The following is an 18,120-nucleotide window of genomic DNA, read 5'->3' as shown; positions in this document are numbered from 1 at the left end:
CTTTTCTCGGGGACTTCCAAAATCCCTTCTTCTACCCCCCTTTCTTCTTCGTAGGGAAACCAATAGCCGAACTGTGGGGGTTCGTGCTCACTCCAAGCTTAGAGCTTGTAGAGTCCTCCAAACTTAGAGTTTGTTGAGAAGAAAACGATCGACCACATACATCGTCGTTTCGATCTAATCTAAAACCCCTCTTGGAATCAGATTTTCTTAGAAGCGACTATGCTCAGAAAATCCCTAATTTCTTGGAAGCGACTACGCTCAGAAATTATATAGTTTTTCGTGGTAGCCTTCTTCGCTCCGAAACTAACCCTATTTTCTTGTTGTTTTTCAGGATGAGTAACCTGAACAAGTTGAGCTTCGCTCCACTAGAGAAAACAGGCGCAGGATACCACAAGTGGGTCCGTGATGTGCGCCAGCATCTTAAGGCTGATGGGATCCTGAGTACGATCCAAGAGCCAAGTCAGGACGTACGTACTCCTCAACAAGCTGCTGTTTTTGAAGCAAATAGAGCTACGAGAGAGGCGAATGAAGCTAAAGCCATCATTCTCATGACAAGGCACATGAATGACGCGCTCCAAAATGAGTACCTCAATGAGGAAGACCCAAGAAAACTATGGGTGGAACTCGAGCAGCGTTTTGGCAACGTCCGTGATTCCCTGCTTCCAGACTTAGAAGTGAGATGGCATAGCCTCCGCTTCTGTGATTTCAAGTCTGTACTTGACTACAATTCAGAAGCACTTCGTATCAAGTCTATGATGGAATTCTGTGGACAGAACATACTGATACGATGTTGATCGAGAAGACTCTCTCCACCTTCCCCGTCTCTGCATTGATGATAGCCAAAAACTATCGGATTGATGTCAATGCTAGAAGCATCACAAGATTTCATGAGCTAATTGGTGCCATGAACGTAGCTGAAAAGCACGACAACATACTTGTGAAGAACTATAACTCTAGACCCGTGGGAACCAAGTCAATTCCAAAGTCTAATTATAGTCGCGCCTCCAAGGGAGGACGCAAGGAGCGAAACCCTAAGAGTAGGGATAATTCTAGACATTCTGGTCCATATTCTCGCCCTAAAGAGGAAGGAAATAGCCAAGATAGGCGTGCACGAAACCGTGGAGGTAAACGTGTGAAGAGAGAGAGAGGCCAAGCCTCTAGTTATTGTGGTAACGCCACCAAAGGCAATAATCGTCTACAAAACGCCCCCAGAGCTCCTCGATCAAGGGAACCTGACCATAATGATGCTTGTCTCAGATGTGGATCAAGTGGACATTGGGCAAAGAAGTGTACTGCATCCCAGAATGTTGCAAACGCATACAAGATGTATCGTGAAGTAAGGGAGGCAAATTACATGGAACAAGAAGATCAAGATGGGAATCTCGATCTAAGGGTGGAAGACTACAAGGATCAAGACCCAGAAACTGGCGATTTTGATTAAGTCTTTTTATTTTCCAAGTGATGTAGGCAATTGCCATATTGTAGTAGATGCCAATGATATTAGTCTTTCTTCAAAGTAGGCGTACTCGATGTAAAAGTGTTGTCTAGAAAGGTTTTGAGATAAGTGGTACTTAAGCGAGCTTTGCTCCACCGACATCTTTCTACTTACCTGGTCACATTTACATTGGAATTACCGAAAGAAGTTAGACGACTACCATTGTTTTGCATTAACTAGTTTATTGGATTAGATTTTCTTTGGTTAAGAGAAACGATGATGTAATTCCGTTTGGCTTATTAATAAAAGTTGAGTTCTTTTCTTTATGACTCCTTTTTAATTACGAGCTCTTTCTTTTAGGAATGGATGAACTTCAATGTCTCGCGGATAGTGCGACTACGCACACTATTCTACGACATAGGCAATTATTCTTAAAGATGTTGCCTACATATTCATCTGTGACTACGATGGCTGGGCCATCAAGTTTAGTTCAAGGACATGGAATGGCCCAATTCCTTTTGCCTAATGGCACCTTGATTAAAGTCACTAAAGCTCTCTACGCTCCTAAGGCGAATCGAACCTTATTGAGCTTCAAAGATATTAGAGCCAACGGATTCCATGCGGAAATGCATAGTGAGAACGGAATAGAATTCCTTTGCATTACCTCTAATGATTGTGGAATAAAGCGCATCTAAGAGAAGCTTATGTGTCAATCTAGTGGACTTTATGTCACTACAATTCTACCTATTGAATCCAACAATATCATAAGAGAAGATCTCTTGGATTCAGACACATATTGGCTTTGGCATGACCGACTAGGACATCCTGGTCGTGATATGATGCTCCATATACTAAAGACTTCACACGGATATCCATTCTTCAGAGTGAGAAGAAGCAAGAATCAAAATTGATTCCAGGACTTAGCAAGACCGCAACAATTGCAGCATCTGGAGCTGCAGCCGTCTTGGGCGCCATAAGGCCGCCCACGTCCCATGTGATGATGCCATTAATGGCGCCAACCATGAGCATGACGCCATGGTTGTTCCTCCTAGTGGCCATGATGCCACACACACCAATTTCCATGGCTCTAACGCCATAATGGGAGATGTAGTCACACACTTTGCTTCTAATAGCGCTACGGACGCTCAGGCCCAACCAAAATCCTCATTGGTTGCTTCTAAGGCCCCTCGCTCTTTCTGCAAAGCCTGTTCCTTCGGGAAATTAGGACCGAGACCGTCCTACGCAAAGGATCCCAAAATAATCATTCCGTTCTTACAAAGAATCCAAGGGGATATCTGTGGACCAATTCAACCATCATGCAGACCTTTTAAATACTTTATGGTATTGGTTGATGCGTCGACAAGCTGGTCACATGTCGCGCTATTGTCCACTCGAAATGCTGCTTATGCTAAACTACTCGCCTAGATTATTCGTCTACGGGCTCACTACCCTGACCATCCTATTAAGTCCATTCAACTTGATAATGCTAGGGAGTTTACATCGAAAACATTCGATGACTATTGCATGTCACTGGGGATTGATGTAGAGCATCCAGTTTTCCATGTTCATACCCAAAATGGTCTCGCAGAAGCCGCTATCAAACGACTACAGATGATAGCACGGACATTGGTTATGCACACCAATCTCCCTGTTTCTGCCTGGGGATGTGCAATATTGCATGCAGCGACGCAAATTCGTCTACGACCCACTGCCACCCAATCTTACTCTGCGTTACAGCTAGTGACTGGGTACGAGCCTGATATCTCGCACTTACGCATATTTGGGTGTGCCATTTATGTGCCTATTACGCCGCCACAACGTACTAAGATGGGTCCACAACGACGAATGGGCATTTATGTTGGATATGAATCTTGAACGATCGTCCGCTACCTTGAACCCTTGACAGGCGATCTCTTTACCGCTAGATTTGCGGATTGTCACTTTGATGAGACAGTCTTCCCGTCGTTAGGGGAGATAAGAACACAAATGTTCAACAGGAACGACAGGAATTGTCGTGGTCTGTCTCCACTATGTCTCATCTCGATCCCCGTACCGCACAGTCCGAACTTGAAGTGCGAAGAATAATCGAGCTCCAGAACGTAGCAGACACTCTGCCTGATGCGTTTTCTGATGTTGCCAAAGTGACGAGATCACACATACCTGCTGCAAACGTGCCTGCAAGGATCGATGTCCCAAATACTGGACATCACGCCACTCCTGTGACATCAGGGGATGGCGCCATTGCCCAACATGGCAATGATGTGGCATCTATGGCCGCAGGTCCCGCAAGGAAGCGCAGTAGAGCAATTGATTCGAAGGATACTCGCCCTAGAAAGAGAGCGAATGAGGCACAAACAAATCCTTTGATCATCGATACTCAAAATCCGTCCTATGAGAATGTTCCAAACTATGGTTATGTCCATGAGACATCATTGGGGGACGCCTCAATGTCAGAACCTATTCCTGAGAACGTAGAGATCTCTGTTAATTACACTAGTGTACATGGGACGTGGGAAAGAAACTCCATCATCATTGATGATGTATTCGCATATTCAGTGGCGCGTGAGATTATTGAGACCGATGACATCGAACCACGCTCCATTGATGAATGCCAACGTAGAGCCGATTGGCCAAAGTGGAAAGATGCGATCCAGGCAGAACTTGATTCTCTAGCGAAAAGAAAGGTATTCGGACTAGTTGTGCCAATACCGCCCAACACCAAACCAATTGGTCACAAATGGGTATTCGTTAGAAAGTGTAATGAGAAAAATGAGATTGTAAGGTACAAAGCTCGCCTTGTGGCGCAAGGTTTCTCACAACGCCCTAGAATCAACTACGAGGAGACCTATTCTCCCGTAATGGACGTCATAACGTTCCGCTACCTTGTCAGTTTGGTAGTTTCCGAAAAACTGAACATGCAGCTTATGGATGTGGTTACTGCGTATCTATATGGGGATCTAGATACAGAGATATACATGAAGATTCCAGACGGAATTCAGTTACCCAAATCAAGTGGCTCTAAACCACGGAGTGTGTTTGCGATTAGATTGAAACGCTCACTATACGGATTGAAACAATCTGGACGGATGTGGTATAACCGTCTAAGTGACTAATTGATTGGAAAGGGATATGTCAACAATGAACTATGCCCATGTGTGTTCATAAAAAGGACAAGTTTCGGATTTGCAATAGTAGCGGTTTATGTTGATGACATGAACATAATTGGTACCCTTAAAGAGTTAAGGGAAACCGCTAAACACTTGAAATCCGAGTTTGAGTTGAAAGATCTTGGGAAAACACGGTTTTGTCTCGGTTTAGAAGTCGAGCACCGTAGAGATGGTATCCTGATTCATCAATAAGCTTATACCCAAAAGATGCTTAGGCGTTTCAACACTGATAAGATTAAGCCTTCAAGCACCCCAATGGTCGTCCGTAGTCTTGATCCAAAGAAGGATCAATTTCGTCCAAAAGATGACGATGAAGATGTGCTAGAGGCGGAAGTGCCCTACCTAAGTGCAATAGGCGCATTATTGTACCTGGCACAATGCACAAGACCGGATATCTCATTCGCTGTGAACTTGCTAGCTAGATATAGCTCTGCGCCTACACGACGCCATTGGACTGGTGTTAAAGATATCTTTCGATACCTAAGTGGTACGATCGATATAGGCTTGTTCTATCCCTACAGAGAAAAGATGGATTCGGACCCATCAAGTGCCAGGGACGCCACACATGGTGGACTGCATTCCCTCTCCCCGTCCCAAAATGATATAAGTGTTTTGGAAGGTTTTGCTGATGCTGGGTACCTCTCCGACCCACACAAAGGTCGCTTCCAAACTGGTTATGTTTTCACCATGGGAAAGACCGCGATATCTTGGAGGTCTACGAAGCAGACCTTAGTCGCTACCTCTTCGTATCATGCAGAGATTATTGCTCTTCACGAAGCAGTTCGTGAATGTATATGGCTTCGATCCATAGTTAAGCATGTTCGAAGCAATTGTGGTTTGAAGTCTACCACAGATGAGCCAACGAGCATTTATGAGGATAATGCTGCTTACATTGAACAAATGAAGCAAGACTACATCAAAGGCGACAACACCAAGCATATATCGCCCAAATTCTTCTACAATTAGCAACAACAGAAGTACCTCAAGATCAAAGTAAACCAGGTTAGATCTGAGGACAATGCGGCAGACTTGTTTACTAAGTCATTGCCTAAATCCACGTTCGAGAAACATGTGGCAAGAATTGGCTTGCGGAAATTATCTGAACTCCCATGATCGTAGTCGTCAGGGGGAGGCGCAGACATCAGGGGGAGATGTCTACATGTTCGTCTCGAATCGTGAAGGGTGTGTTGTGCTCTTTTTCCCCTTCGACCGAGGTTATTTTTGTCCCACTGGGTTTTTGTTACTCGGCAAGGTTTTTAATGAGGCAACGAGAGAAGCACTACGTTTGGGAAACACAAGGGGGAGTGTTCAAGGAAAACCTAATTTGTGTTTAGCCCAAACTCTAGGTTACTTGACCTAGTGGTAATAGGATTTTAATTAGAAGGATCTAGAATCCTAATCAATGTAGAATTACTTTCCTTGTATGATTGAGATTCTATGTATTGTAATCCTCTATATAAAGAGGCCCCTATTATCAATGAGATGACACAGCAAATTCCTCTCAAATTCAGTTTCTCTAGAACAATATCATTATTTTCTCTTTTTAGCTAATTTATTGTAATTGGTAGAAAAAACAGATGTTAAACCCGCAAAGTGGAACATTGGGATGCTTAAGATCTAGAGGAATCCAACTAAATCCGAATCTATGTACAACTCAAATAGTCACTTGAGTTAGTTTTAACGTTTTTCTGGCAGGCAGTTGTGTAGTAGCCAACAAGCTTAGAAGCTAGCATTTCAATCCTGATTTGGGTACATATTGCTGACCGAATCTGTTTCATTCTTCGTTATTCTGAGCCAACCTCAAATCAGAAATGACAAGATGCATAGCGAGCTTTCCAAAGCTGTTTCTGTTTGTTAGTTGGCTGTACTAGTCCTGTGCTGATTCGTCCCCGCACAAACCGTACAGATCAAATTTGTTGTGGAAACATGAAAGATAACAAAAATCAGTAGCTCTTTCAGAACGAAATATTCGGAGGCAACTTTGCTATCTATGTCCCTTTCCTTCTCGTTTTGTTCGCACAGCCCCATCGATCCAACACCATCTATTCGTTTGTGCACTTCTCTCTCCCTCCCCCAAACAAAAAATTGCTGTCACAAACCATAACCAGTAATCATATCTGTCGATATTCTCCTCTTCTTTTAAGAGAAATGCACGCTTTGTCTCTACCGCCGGATATCTGACGCCGACCGCTATTCAGACTGATCTATCTGTCTATCCCAAACCCTGGCCCCTCCGCCTACTCCTCCTCCTCCATCTTCCCCGCCATGGGCCACCATGCTCGCCGTGACTCTCTCTGCGGCTCCCTACTAGCTCCTAGGCCCGACTACCACGACTCCGACCCCGACCTCGTCTGGCCCTTCGGCAAGCTCGATGGCATAGACCGTGACGATATCCGCGAGACTGCCTACGAGATCTTCTTCACCGCCTGCCGTTCTTCCCCGGGTTTCGGGGGCCGAAACGCCCTCGTGTTTTATTCCAACCACGAGAATGGTAGCGGGGAAGGCGGTGGGTCTGGGGCGGGGCCGAAGCCAAGCGGGGTGGTCACCACCCCGATCAGCCGGATAAAGAGGGCTCTTGGGCTTAAGATGCTCAAGCGCTCTCCGTCGAGGAGGATGAGTAGTGGTGGACGTTCAAGCCCGTCGTCTCCGAACGGGGCTTCAACTATGGAAAGGTCTCCTTCAACTATGGAAAGGGGTTCAGGAATGTCGTTCACAGCGCCGCCATCGAGGCCGAGGCGGCCAATGACCTCGGCGGAGATCATGAGGCAGCAGATGAGAGTCACCGAGCAGAGCGACGGCCGCCTTAGGAAAACCCTGATGAGAACCCTCGTAGGCCAAGTACGTATATCTTAATTATATGCATCCATTATTCATTCTAACACAATAACGTGCACGACAATTGAAGAACTTGCCCAGTGGCAAACGCCCAGGCCTGCATGAAGCTCATTTTAGTTTGTATAATATGAAATTCCTTCATCACTTGCTACATTCTTGGATAAAACATGCAATTTTTCGCAATGTCATGTGTATCAAAATGGCAAAATGAGAACAATCGTCACAGTCTATTGATTTGTCCAAAGTGTTAGTCAGGCCAACATTGATGCCGGACTTTTAACCCTTTAACACATTTTTGTATAAAGCTTAAGATTTAGTGATTCTCGATAATGACCATCTCTTTCAGAGGTAAAGGTATAACTATAATCGGTAAGTGTGGTACAAATATGTTAAGAAAGAAAATGTGATGCATGTTGGAACACTAACTGTGCATGATTTATGATAATATGAACAGATGGGTAGGAGAGCAGAGACGATAATCCTCCCACTGGAGCTTCTCCGCCACCTAAAACCCTCCGAATTCAACGACTCCCACGAATACCACCACTGGCAAAAGCGGCAGCTCAAAATCCTCGAAGCCGGTCTCCTCCACTACCCCTCAATCCCACTCGACAGGTCCAACACCTTCGCCATGCGTCTTCGTGAAATCATCAGATCAGTCGACACGAAACCCATCGACACTGGCAAAAACTCCGATACAATGCGAACCCTATGCAACTCAGTAGTCTCATTATCATGGCGGAGCTCCAATGGAACCCCAACCGACGTTTGCCACTGGGCCGATGGCTTCCCCCTCAACATCCACCTCTATGTATCTCTCCTTCAATCTGTCTTCGATATCAGAGACGAGACTTTAGTCCTCGACGAGGTGGACGAGCTTCTCGAGCTGATGAAGAAGACTTGGTCCACTTTGGGGATCACTAGGCCGATTCACAATGTTTGTTTCACGTGGGTTTTGTTCCAGCAGTATGTTTCGACGGCGCAGATTGAGCCGGACTTGTTGTGTGCGGCGCACGCAATGTTGGCGGAGGTGGCCAACAATGCCAAGAGGCCTGACCGTGAGGCTATATATGTTAAGATCTTGTCGGCGGTGTTGAGCTCCATGCAGGCGTGGGCGGAGAAGAAACTGCTTCGGTATCATGAGTATTTTCAGAGAGGGACAGTTGGACAGATTGAAAACCTTCTTCCTCTAGCCTTGTCATCATCCAAGATTTTGGGTGAAGATGTTTCCATCACAGATGGGGCAGGGGATGGGAAAGGTGATACTACGTTGGTGGATAACTCCGGTGATCGTGTTGATTACTACATTCGATCTTCCATGAAACAAGCTTTCGCAAAGGTATGGCATATGGCTTATGACTCCTTAATCTTCTCTTGCTTGATATATGCTATGTTTTGTTGTCATACTGTCGGTTAAGTTCATTTCTTCATTAACTATGTCGCAATATAACATGTCATACTGGAAAGACAATATAAATTCCTATTTATGATTCTTTAATGTTCTGCTGCTAGTTATCTAGTTGGTTATGTTGTTACACTTAAATAACGTGACCTTATTTGATGTAAAGTTGTGGTTATAATTTGATTCTCATATTTTTTGCTTTTGTTTGTTGCAATTAGATCATAGAAGCTGGGAATGTCACCGAGGTGAAAGAGGAGGCAGTGACTGAAGCTTTACTTCAATTGGCCAAAGACACAGAATATTTAGCCTGTAAAGAGAGGGAGAGCTTCAGTCCCATACTAAAGAGATGGCACACAACAGCGGCGGGGATTGCAGCCGTGACGCTGCACAACTGTTATGGAGCTGTGTTGAAGCAATACTTGAATGGAGTGTCCACACTTACAGCAGACACAGTTGAGATACTGCAGAGGGCAGGAAAGCTAGAGAAGGTTCTGCTCCAAATGGTGGTGGAGGACTCTGCTGAATGCGAAGATGGGGGGAAAGCGATTGTGAGAGAGATGGTTCCATATGAAGTTGATAGCATCATAGTGAACCTTTTGAAAAGATGGATTTATGAGAGAATGAAGAGAGGGAAAGAGTGTGTCAACAGAGCAAAAGAGAGCGAGGTGAGTCTCTACAAGGTTTATGTATATCATGTTAAAATGCATTTGAGTTAGAGCTTAAATAGTAAATGTACGTACATTGTTTTGCAGACATGGAATCCAAAGTCTAAATCAGAGCCATATGCACAATCAGCTGAGGAGCTAATGAAATTGGCAAAGGAAATTGTGGACGAGTTCTTTGAAATCCCAATTGGAATTACAGAAGATTTAGTTCAAGATCTTGCTGATGGTATGGAACATCTCTTCAAGGAGTACACCGCATTTGTTGCTTCTTGCGGTAAGAGCCACTCTCTCACTCTAGGAACCCTTCATTTGTCAATTGTCATTAATAAACATATTCTCATGAAGATAATGAGAAACATGGTCATGGTTAGCAGTTTAAGATTCTGGCAAGCTTTTCTTGTTAATTGAAGCATTTCTTTCTCAGGTTCCAAACAGAGTTATATTCCTACACTTCCTCCTTTGACAAGATGCAACCGAGACTCAAAGATCCTCAAGCTGTGGAAAAAGGCTAGCCCTTGTAGTATTGGAGCTGATGATTTCCACCCAAATGGAACAAATGAAGGTCACCATCCTCGACCTTCAACAAGCCGAGGAACACAACGCCTATATATTCGCCTCAACACCTTGCACTATCTTCTCTCCCACCTTCATTCTCTTGACAAAAACCTTTCTCTCTCCCCTCGAATCATTCCTTCAACACCACGCAGCCGCTATGCCAACAACCGGAGGGCCAACAATTCCTCATACTTCGAAATCACCCATGCATCAATCCAAGCAGCATGCCAACATGTCTCAGAAGTAGCTGCTTATCGCTTAATCTTCCTCGACTCCAACTCTGTCTTCTATGAAAGTCTTTATGTTGGTGATGTAGCCAATGCAAGAATTAGACCTGCATTGCGAATTCTCAAGCAGAATCTTACTCTTCTGGGTGCAATTCTCACTGATAGAGCACAGGCATTGGCAATAAGAGAAGTAATGAGGACATCTTTTGAGGCATTCCTTATGGTTTTGGTTGCTGGGGGAAGCTCCCGGGTGTTTTATCGGAGTGATCATGAGATGATCGAGGAGGATTTTGATAGCCTAAAACGTGTATTTTGCTCTCATGGAGAAGGATTAATAGCCAAGGATGTGGTGGAACATGAGGCGGAGACAGCGGAAGGGGTGATTGATTTGATGGGCCAGTGCACTGAACAACTTATGGAAGATTTCAGCATTGTGACTTGTGAAACAAGTGGGATAGGAGTTGTTGGTTCGGGGCAAAGGCTGCCGATGCCTCCAACAACAGGAAGGTGGAATAGATCAGATCCAAATACTATATTGAGGGTCTTGTGCCACAGGAATGACAAAGCAGCAAACCAATTCTTAAAGAGAACATTCCAGTTAGCAAAGAGAAGATGATTGACATGATGTAAATGATTTTTCCGTGTACATTCAAAACCAGTGTATTCTAGCTGTGGTGCATTATAGTACTAACTTCCGGCATTGTAATTACAAAAGAGAAATTGAGGGAAGCGTGAGGGCATGTTGATGTATGAAATTTCACTGCAGCATTATGCTAAACCAAGATGTAGCCGGGAATGGAGATAGAGATGATTGTACGAGTTTGTTGCCTTTGTTGTAGGCACTGTTGAACCTCATGCAGAGTTGGGACAAAAGTTGTATTCTATCATAGTGGTGAGCGCAAATGGAATTTGTGAAGTTCAATTTTCCTTTATTAAGAGAAAAATGATGTGTATGTGTGTGTAAATGAGTTCTCGCAACCAAAAACAAAACTGCAGTTATTACAGTTATTCTGAAAATGATAAAAGTTTCAAGAATTGTTGCTGTGCCCTATCGTTATACTTCTTACGCTATTTCTGGTCTCGATTTGGCATTTTAATACAAACTTCTGTATAAGAGTAGTAAAAGGGATCAATTTGGATGAGAATTACATTATGGTTTATGATACACCTTTTATTAAGCAATAAAACATACTCCACTTGAACAGAAAGTACTGTTTAAGGAAAATAGATTGCAAGGAGATTGTAGAGTGAATTGGCCGGTGTGTCTTTTATTGATAATAGGAGCCCTATATATAAGGAGTACAAATACATAATCTTTGAGGACAAGGAATCTTATTCTATTTAGAACTAGGAATCTTATTCTATTTAGAACTAGGAATCTAGAACAATCTCTCCTATTACAACAATAGAAAGTAATCCTAATTATTTGGTATGGCACACATAAATTGAATATCCTTCAACGAGTACAATATATTCTAACATTTGTGATTAACGAGTAAAATTGTAATGAATGCTATCAAGCATTCACAATAATTTTTTTGCGTTTGTCTACTGAGTTGAGGTAAAACATATCAAGCATACACTCCTAAAGCAAAAGCAAGCAGCTTCCATTTCTATCACACGAGTCACTTACTTGAGACTATGACTTGGACTGATCTTCTTGATTTGGTAGCCTGTACATTGTTGCCTCCTTCAATTCTTCGGTGAGAACTTTAATTGAATCCGAAATTTCAGCCTTGTACACATACATCTTAGTCATAAACAAGAAGAAAATGAAGTTTAAAAAGTTGAGTATGGCAAAAAAGGCATAATAGTAGTCAAGATGAGAAGCATTCAAGTTGTTGAGTATCCATCCTTTGTGTCCATGCTCTTTGGTGATGTGAGAAACTGTCGAAAGAAGGAAACTACTGAGAAAGTTCCCTATTCCCAAAGTGGTCATGGAATAAGAAGTCCCAAGACTCTTCATGCTTTCAGGTGCTTGATCATAGAAAAACTCAATCTTTGCAACCTCTAGAAATGCATCAGCTGTTCCCATAAGCACAAATTGAGGAAGCAAAACCAATATGGTAAGAGGAACCTGTCCTCCACTTTCAACTACTCCATGTTCCTTGGCAATATTAAGTCGATACCTCTCAGTTAGAGATGCAATTACCATAATGAAAATGTGGAGAATCATTCCAATTCCCATTCTTTGAAGGAGAGTGATTCCTCTAGGATTCTTTGTCAACTTTCTCATGAACTTGACAAAGAACCGATCATAGAGCACGACATTGATTAGCATCGATAGGGTTACAAATCCAGCTAAACTTGCAGGGGGGATCTTGAAGTTTCCAACTCTTCGGTTGAGCGTGGTGCCTTGTTTGACAAATAGGGTATGGATTTGTGCAACCATAATGCTCGGAACGAATGTTGCAAGCAAGATTGGGATCATTCTCAACATTTGCTTGGTCTCCTCTACTTGAGTTACTGAGCACAGCCTCCATGGACTAGTTGAGGCTGTTTTCACAGCAGCTTTGTTGAGGAACCTGCATGAATGCACACATTAAGTCTTGACAGAATAGCTTCCCATGTAAAAGGAAAAGTTTCATCATAGATTATGCTAGAAAATAAGATGGATAAAGGTTTTTATAATGCACTGAAATATATGTAAGCTAATGAACAAGAAAATGTTAAAAAAAAAAAAAACACAATGAGCTAAGGTAAGCGCATATATAAGGTTTGTATCTGGTGAGCTAATTTGGCTAGCTGCAGAACCATTTTACTTATTAATGTAAATTCAAACTAAAACCTAAACCCTTAACGTCCAAGTTTCAGAATACCCTTTAGATGCAAGCTAAATCACATTATTTGATAGGTAAGATCTTGCTTAAATGTGGTAATCTGAGATTATGACAAAATAATATATATGACATATATCAACATGCGGATACTTTGAATATAGTGGTTTTTGAATAAATTGAAAGTAATTTCTTAAAGTAAAAGCATATATATATACAAACCTTATGCTTGGTGTAGAATCAATCCTGAATTTTCCTTTGGTTGCATAGTCATCCAAGTGAAGCTCATGGAATTCCTTAGGGTCACTAGGAAGAGTCACCTTCCATTTCCTTAGTGCAGCCACTATGACTCTAGCCATTCTTGTAAATGGACTCCCAGAAGGCACCTTGTGTCTATAAAAGGGTGTGCCAGCCAAGAAGATCAGGATAGATATGAGAAGCCCAAGAGTTGGAAGCGCATATCCCAAGGTCCAGCCCACATTGTCTTGAATGTAGACAAGGATTGTGTTGGCAAAGAGTGTGCCAAAGAAGATGCTGAACATCCACCAGTTGAAGAACGAAAGCTTTTGAGCCTTTTCCTTAGGATCAAAGTCATCAAATTGGTCTGCTCCAATGGTTGAGATATTAGGTTTTGTCCCTCCTGTTCCAATAGCCAGAGTGTAGAGTGAACCATAGAACACAGCTAACTGTAATGTGGAGGCCTTCTTGCAGTTTTCGATATTCGCGTCGAGGCATTTTGGAGGTTTCAAAGCAGGAAGTGACACTGCTAGGGTAAGTACAGACATTCCCTGCAAAATGAAATTAGTTAGATTCTTTTCATTTATCGTTTACTAGAGCCTAGCCATAAGGTGACTTGTAACATATCATATCGGTAATTTAGAGCCTCGCAGAACAATATATATTACTATTTTGGAGCATGAACTTCTTCATCTATTGTCCAATAAGTTTGAAGTAGATGTTCGATTAATCTTTTACGTAATATCAAAATAAACAATCTAATCTCAAAAATTCATAAGCTATATGATACTTACGAAACATAGTATTCATGTCAAGCAAGTGAAATGTCATTATCAACATAGGGGAAAAAAAACTAACTTTTTATTAGGGTTAAATGTGAATCTATTACGTTCTACAAGTCTCTCTTTCATATTTGGTCCATGAACACTACTCTTTGCACATTACGCATGCTTTGGTTGAAATTTGAAAGCTAGAGTCACCTTCTAGTCTTCTACAAACAACAATATCGAAAAGACTAATGTGTGATAGGTTTTGTCATATTGCTAAAATAATGAATAGCTGAGGAAATATGAAAACCACAACCAAGGTCGACTAGCTAGTTGTAATGCTTATCCGAATGCAGGTATAGTTGACTAGTTAATTAATATTGTGGTTCAAAGTTCAAGCAACATATATTGTTGTAAATTTCCTTGTGAGATTGACATAATTGGTTTTTGTTATATATAGTCTATTAGTCTTCTAGTCTTCTAGATGCTGGATAGCTTTTGATGTAGTCAGCAAAGACACACCTTCGACATTCTCATTGACTATTGAAAACCAATCAAACAATAAAATTATTTCCCTGAATTTGGCATTTTCTTCTTACATTTATATAACAATAGAAACCTCAATATAAACCCTAAGGATGATCGATAATGATAGGATCACGTTTACCATACATGTTCTGTTTTCGCATTGATTTCTCGATTTTTATATTTGATAAACAACAGTAATCTACGTGACTCATTATTAAGAAGCATTATACTAATATTGTTCTCAACTTAAAACATCTTTATAATAATGTGTGAGGTTTAAAAGTTTCTTCAATGTAATTAGTGATAAACTGTTCATTTATAATTCGTATTTTTATTTGATTACTTTTCAGATGTGCAATTTTTCCTTTTTTGGTTTCTCTACTCTATACAGGACCACATCCAAAATTTCTACATGCCATGTTATGTTCACTCGGGGAGTTGACTAAGATAACGTAAAATAAATACAGCTATGTAAGACTGAAAGTGAGGGAGACTGGTCCAATTGACAAAGACGCCTTCCTACAACTTGTGTTGAATGCCATACCAACTAGATTTGGAGTCAAGGTTTCATACAAGAAGCAATGTGATTAGTTTGAAGTTTCAATATGAGATGCATGTACATGACCTGACTAGTTTAGAAGCTTCTGCACTTTATTGACTGAGTAGATCGAAACGACGTTGTTTCATTAAAATTCCTGGTTACATTTGAGGTGGACATCAATCTAATAGTTGTTAGTCTGTCGATGAATCATTAGTCTCACGCGTATGAAGAAAAGTTATTCATAACTAATTTATTGCTAAATAAAATTTTAGAAACTTCGACGATCATGTTGTCCGATTATTAAACCAAGTTATTTATGACTAATTTGTTGCTAGATAAAACCTTAGAACACTCTATTGGTACTGTGTCAGAGTATTAAGTTATTAAATTTACGATTAACTTGTTACTAAACATAGATATGCAATCAAAATTCAGATAAACTATGATTAAAAGAGAATCTTATCCTTCTCTATGTGAATATACAATATACCATGCATACTAAACAAATAGACACTAGAAGTCTAGAATCATGGTGGATATGTATGAGACGGTGGTGATAGATAGAACTAGAAATGCATGTGGTTTGCACAACACGACGTACCGATAGATAGATGATACAGGCAATGAGGAATGTCCAGTAACGACCCAGATGAGCATCAGCAACATATGCACCCAAAATAGGAGTAATCCAAATGGTGCCAACCCAGTTGGTGACATTATTAGCAGAGGTGACTGTGCCTTGGTGAAGCTTATTCGTCAAGTACAGGATCAAATTCGACGATATGCCGTAGTAGGCCATTCGTTCAAACACCTCATAAACTGCATATTCGATCAAGAAGCTTAATTATAGACCACTGAATCCAATCTGATCCTGAAGCTGATCTTGTATTAATAAGTGCAAGATGGGCAAGACATGTGAACAGCTAGAAGATCTATGATAATGATCCATAGCCAAAAGAGACAAGATAAATATCTAAATCAGTGGATATATAATATCTGTTGGATTCCCTGGCCAAGATTTTGTATTTCGTGTTAAATAAGTGTCGTAGGGGTGCCCTTCACTGCTTTGACATGAACCCTCGAAGGACCAAAACAACAAAAAATGGTGCAATATTAGAAAGGGAAAATTTCACAAATGATCACTCAACTATGACTCATTCGACACTTTGATCACTGAAGTTTCAAATATATCTTTTTGGTCACTCAACTATTAAATTGTCAATCACTTAAGTCACTTTGTTAATTTTTTTCATTAAAAAAAAATTATAAAAAATACTTTTTGGGTGACTTAAGTGATTGACAATGTAATAGTTGAGTGACCAAAGTGATATATTTAAAACTTCAGTGACCAAAGTGTCGAATGAGTTATAGTTGAGTGAGCATTTGTGGAATTCTCCCTACTAGAAAATCTGTTCCATGTAGCCTATAGATTAAAAGATTATTTTGTAAATTGGATTACAGGCAATGCCTTCAGGAATGATGGCAATAAATTTAGAATATAAGATTACTCGAGATTGGTTTAAGATTTAATTATTAGATTTTACGGAATAAATACCATGTAAGTAGTAACAGTACTCGTCAGATGATCAAGTAGATGAAAAAACAAAACAGACCAATTAGGCCTTGAACGACAACGCAACATGAATTCCGCATAGTAATCACATATTACGGGGCAATGCCTTCAGCAGTTATGATGGCAAATATTTTCAGAATATAAAATTACTCGAGATTGGTTTAATATTTAATTACCGTGTAGGTAGTAACACTACTTGTAAGATGATCAAGTGGATGAAAAAAAAAATAGCAATTACGCCTCAAACAACAACTCAACATGAATACCGTAGGGTATTCACATGTATATGGTGTATCCCACATACATAATTATCATATATGTGTGATCTGAATGGTAGGTGGTTAATTGCTTCGTTTGTGCATATGAGAGAGAGTGAATGAATGATGGGGGTTAATGATGAGTAGGTGCAAATGCAAATAGTGTTATCCATCTACGTTTGGTTATGTTATGAGAAATAAATAGTGAATTAAATTGTGCAAAATGAAATAATGAGAGATTGTTCATAGCTTCGTACATGCAAGACGGTAAGATATAGGTGTTGGTTGGGTAGTGGGTACACCTTCATCCATGAATACATCAGTCAACCAATAATGAATTATGAACAATAATATCCTATGCATGAATTTCATATTAATTTCCCGGGAACTGTTTACTGGCATTTTCAGGTTAGTGTGAAATGAAATATAGAACAACCAGTGTCGGTATAACACTGTAACTTGTCACGATAACGAAGAAGAATTGAAGAAGTTGGTCCAGAAATCAGACTAGGTAGCTTTGGCCAAAAGACGGACTAACTGAACTGCTAAGGCTATAATAGAAGATATTGCGGTAAATTTAGCTCATGACAGAGTTCTCTCAGTCCAAGTTTCATGGGGAGAGAGAGAGAGAGAGTTACCAACAACAAAGGCGCAAGCAGTCCATCCACCTCTCTTGGATCTAAGAACAGGGTTTCCTTTGAGATCGACAGTCCCATCTTGTGTATACTGATTGGGGTTAACTCCTTGTTCAACGGCAGCCATGGCTGCTGCCTAGAGTTTTGCCCTTCGCAGTAACCAAGCTAGCTGTTTTATTATGAAAGTAGAGCTAACTCGTCCTCACACCTTCCATAGCTGAAGCACTTTTATAGATGTCGAGAACTACATGCCAACACTCCCGCGCGTGCCAGCCACTTTCCAATATTAGCTCGTTTTTTCATTTGTTTTTAGCTCATGTCACGAGCTTAAAAACAAAAAGAAAATAAATTGGTTTCTCTATAATTAAGCACTCTAATAAAAAAGAGAAGAGACAAAAAAGATTCTTGTAATATTGCAACAGCTTGTCCAAGAGTCTTCGCCAAAAGTCCAGAACAAGTGGTGTTGGGACTTGGGACCTTCTGGAGGATGATTGTTCTTTAGCTCAGGAGCCGAGGGAT

At 41.0% G+C, this 18,120-nt stretch overlaps 2 protein-coding genes across 2 annotated transcripts; one reads left to right on the top strand and one right to left on the bottom strand.

The window, feature by feature from the left end:
- The first annotated feature begins 6,867 nt into the window (after positions 1-6,867).
- LOC112196735 (protein unc-13 homolog) lies at positions 6,868-11,230 on the top strand. Its single transcript, XM_024337140.2, has 5 exons — positions 6,868-7,440; positions 7,892-8,776; positions 9,058-9,504; positions 9,592-9,778; positions 9,929-11,230. The coding sequence occupies exons 1-5, from the start codon at positions 6,868-6,870 to the stop codon at positions 10,900-10,902; spliced, it is 3,066 nt and encodes a 1,021-aa protein (XP_024192908.1). The 3' UTR covers positions 10,903-11,230.
- A 402-nt stretch (positions 11,231-11,632) lies between these two features.
- LOC112199874 (protein NRT1/ PTR FAMILY 5.2) lies at positions 11,633-17,823 on the bottom strand. Its single transcript, XM_024340847.2, has 4 exons — positions 17,605-17,823; positions 15,738-15,955; positions 13,286-13,851; positions 11,633-12,811 (listed from the first exon to the last, which is right to left on the bottom strand). The coding sequence occupies exons 1-4, from the start codon at positions 17,726-17,728 to the stop codon at positions 11,926-11,928; spliced, it is 1,794 nt and encodes a 597-aa protein (XP_024196615.1). The 5' UTR covers positions 17,729-17,823; the 3' UTR covers positions 11,633-11,925.
- Positions 17,824-18,120: the final 297 nt, after the last annotated feature.

This window comes from Rosa chinensis, chromosome 4 (assembly GCF_002994745.2).
Source record: "Rosa chinensis cultivar Old Blush chromosome 4, RchiOBHm-V2, whole genome shotgun sequence".
Taxonomy (NCBI): domain Eukaryota; kingdom Viridiplantae; phylum Streptophyta; class Magnoliopsida; order Rosales; family Rosaceae; genus Rosa; species Rosa chinensis.
Note: the sequence above shows the minus strand (reverse complement) of the source record. Positions and strands in the feature narration are given on the sequence as shown.

What these genes read in the sequence shown, in the direction of transcription:
- LOC112196735 (XM_024337140.2), top strand. Translation starts at nt 6,868, where the DNA reads ATGGGCCACCATGCTCGCCGTGACTCTCTCTGCGGCTCCCTACTAGCT. An exon ending in TGAGAACCCTCGTAGGCCAA is followed by an intron (nt 7,441 to 7,891) that starts GTACGTATATCT and finishes TAATATGAACAG; the next exon opens with ATGGGTAGGAGAGCAGAGAC. An exon ending in CGCATTTGTTGCTTCTTGCG is followed by an intron (nt 9,779 to 9,928) that starts GTAAGAGCCACT and finishes TTTCTTTCTCAG; the next exon opens with GTTCCAAACAGAGTTATATT.
- LOC112199874 (XM_024340847.2), bottom strand. Translation starts at nt 17,728, where the DNA reads ATGGCTGCCGTTGAACAAGGAGTTAACCCCAATCAGTATACACAAGAT. An exon ending in TGCTTGCGCCTTTGTTGTTG is followed by an intron (nt 15,956 to 17,604) that starts GTAACTCTCTCT and finishes TCGAATATGCAG; the next exon opens with TTTATGAGGTGTTTGAACGA. An exon ending in CCTGTATCATCTATCTATCG is followed by an intron (nt 13,852 to 15,737) that starts GTACGTCGTGTT and finishes TTCATTTTGCAG; the next exon opens with GGAATGTCTGTACTTACCCT.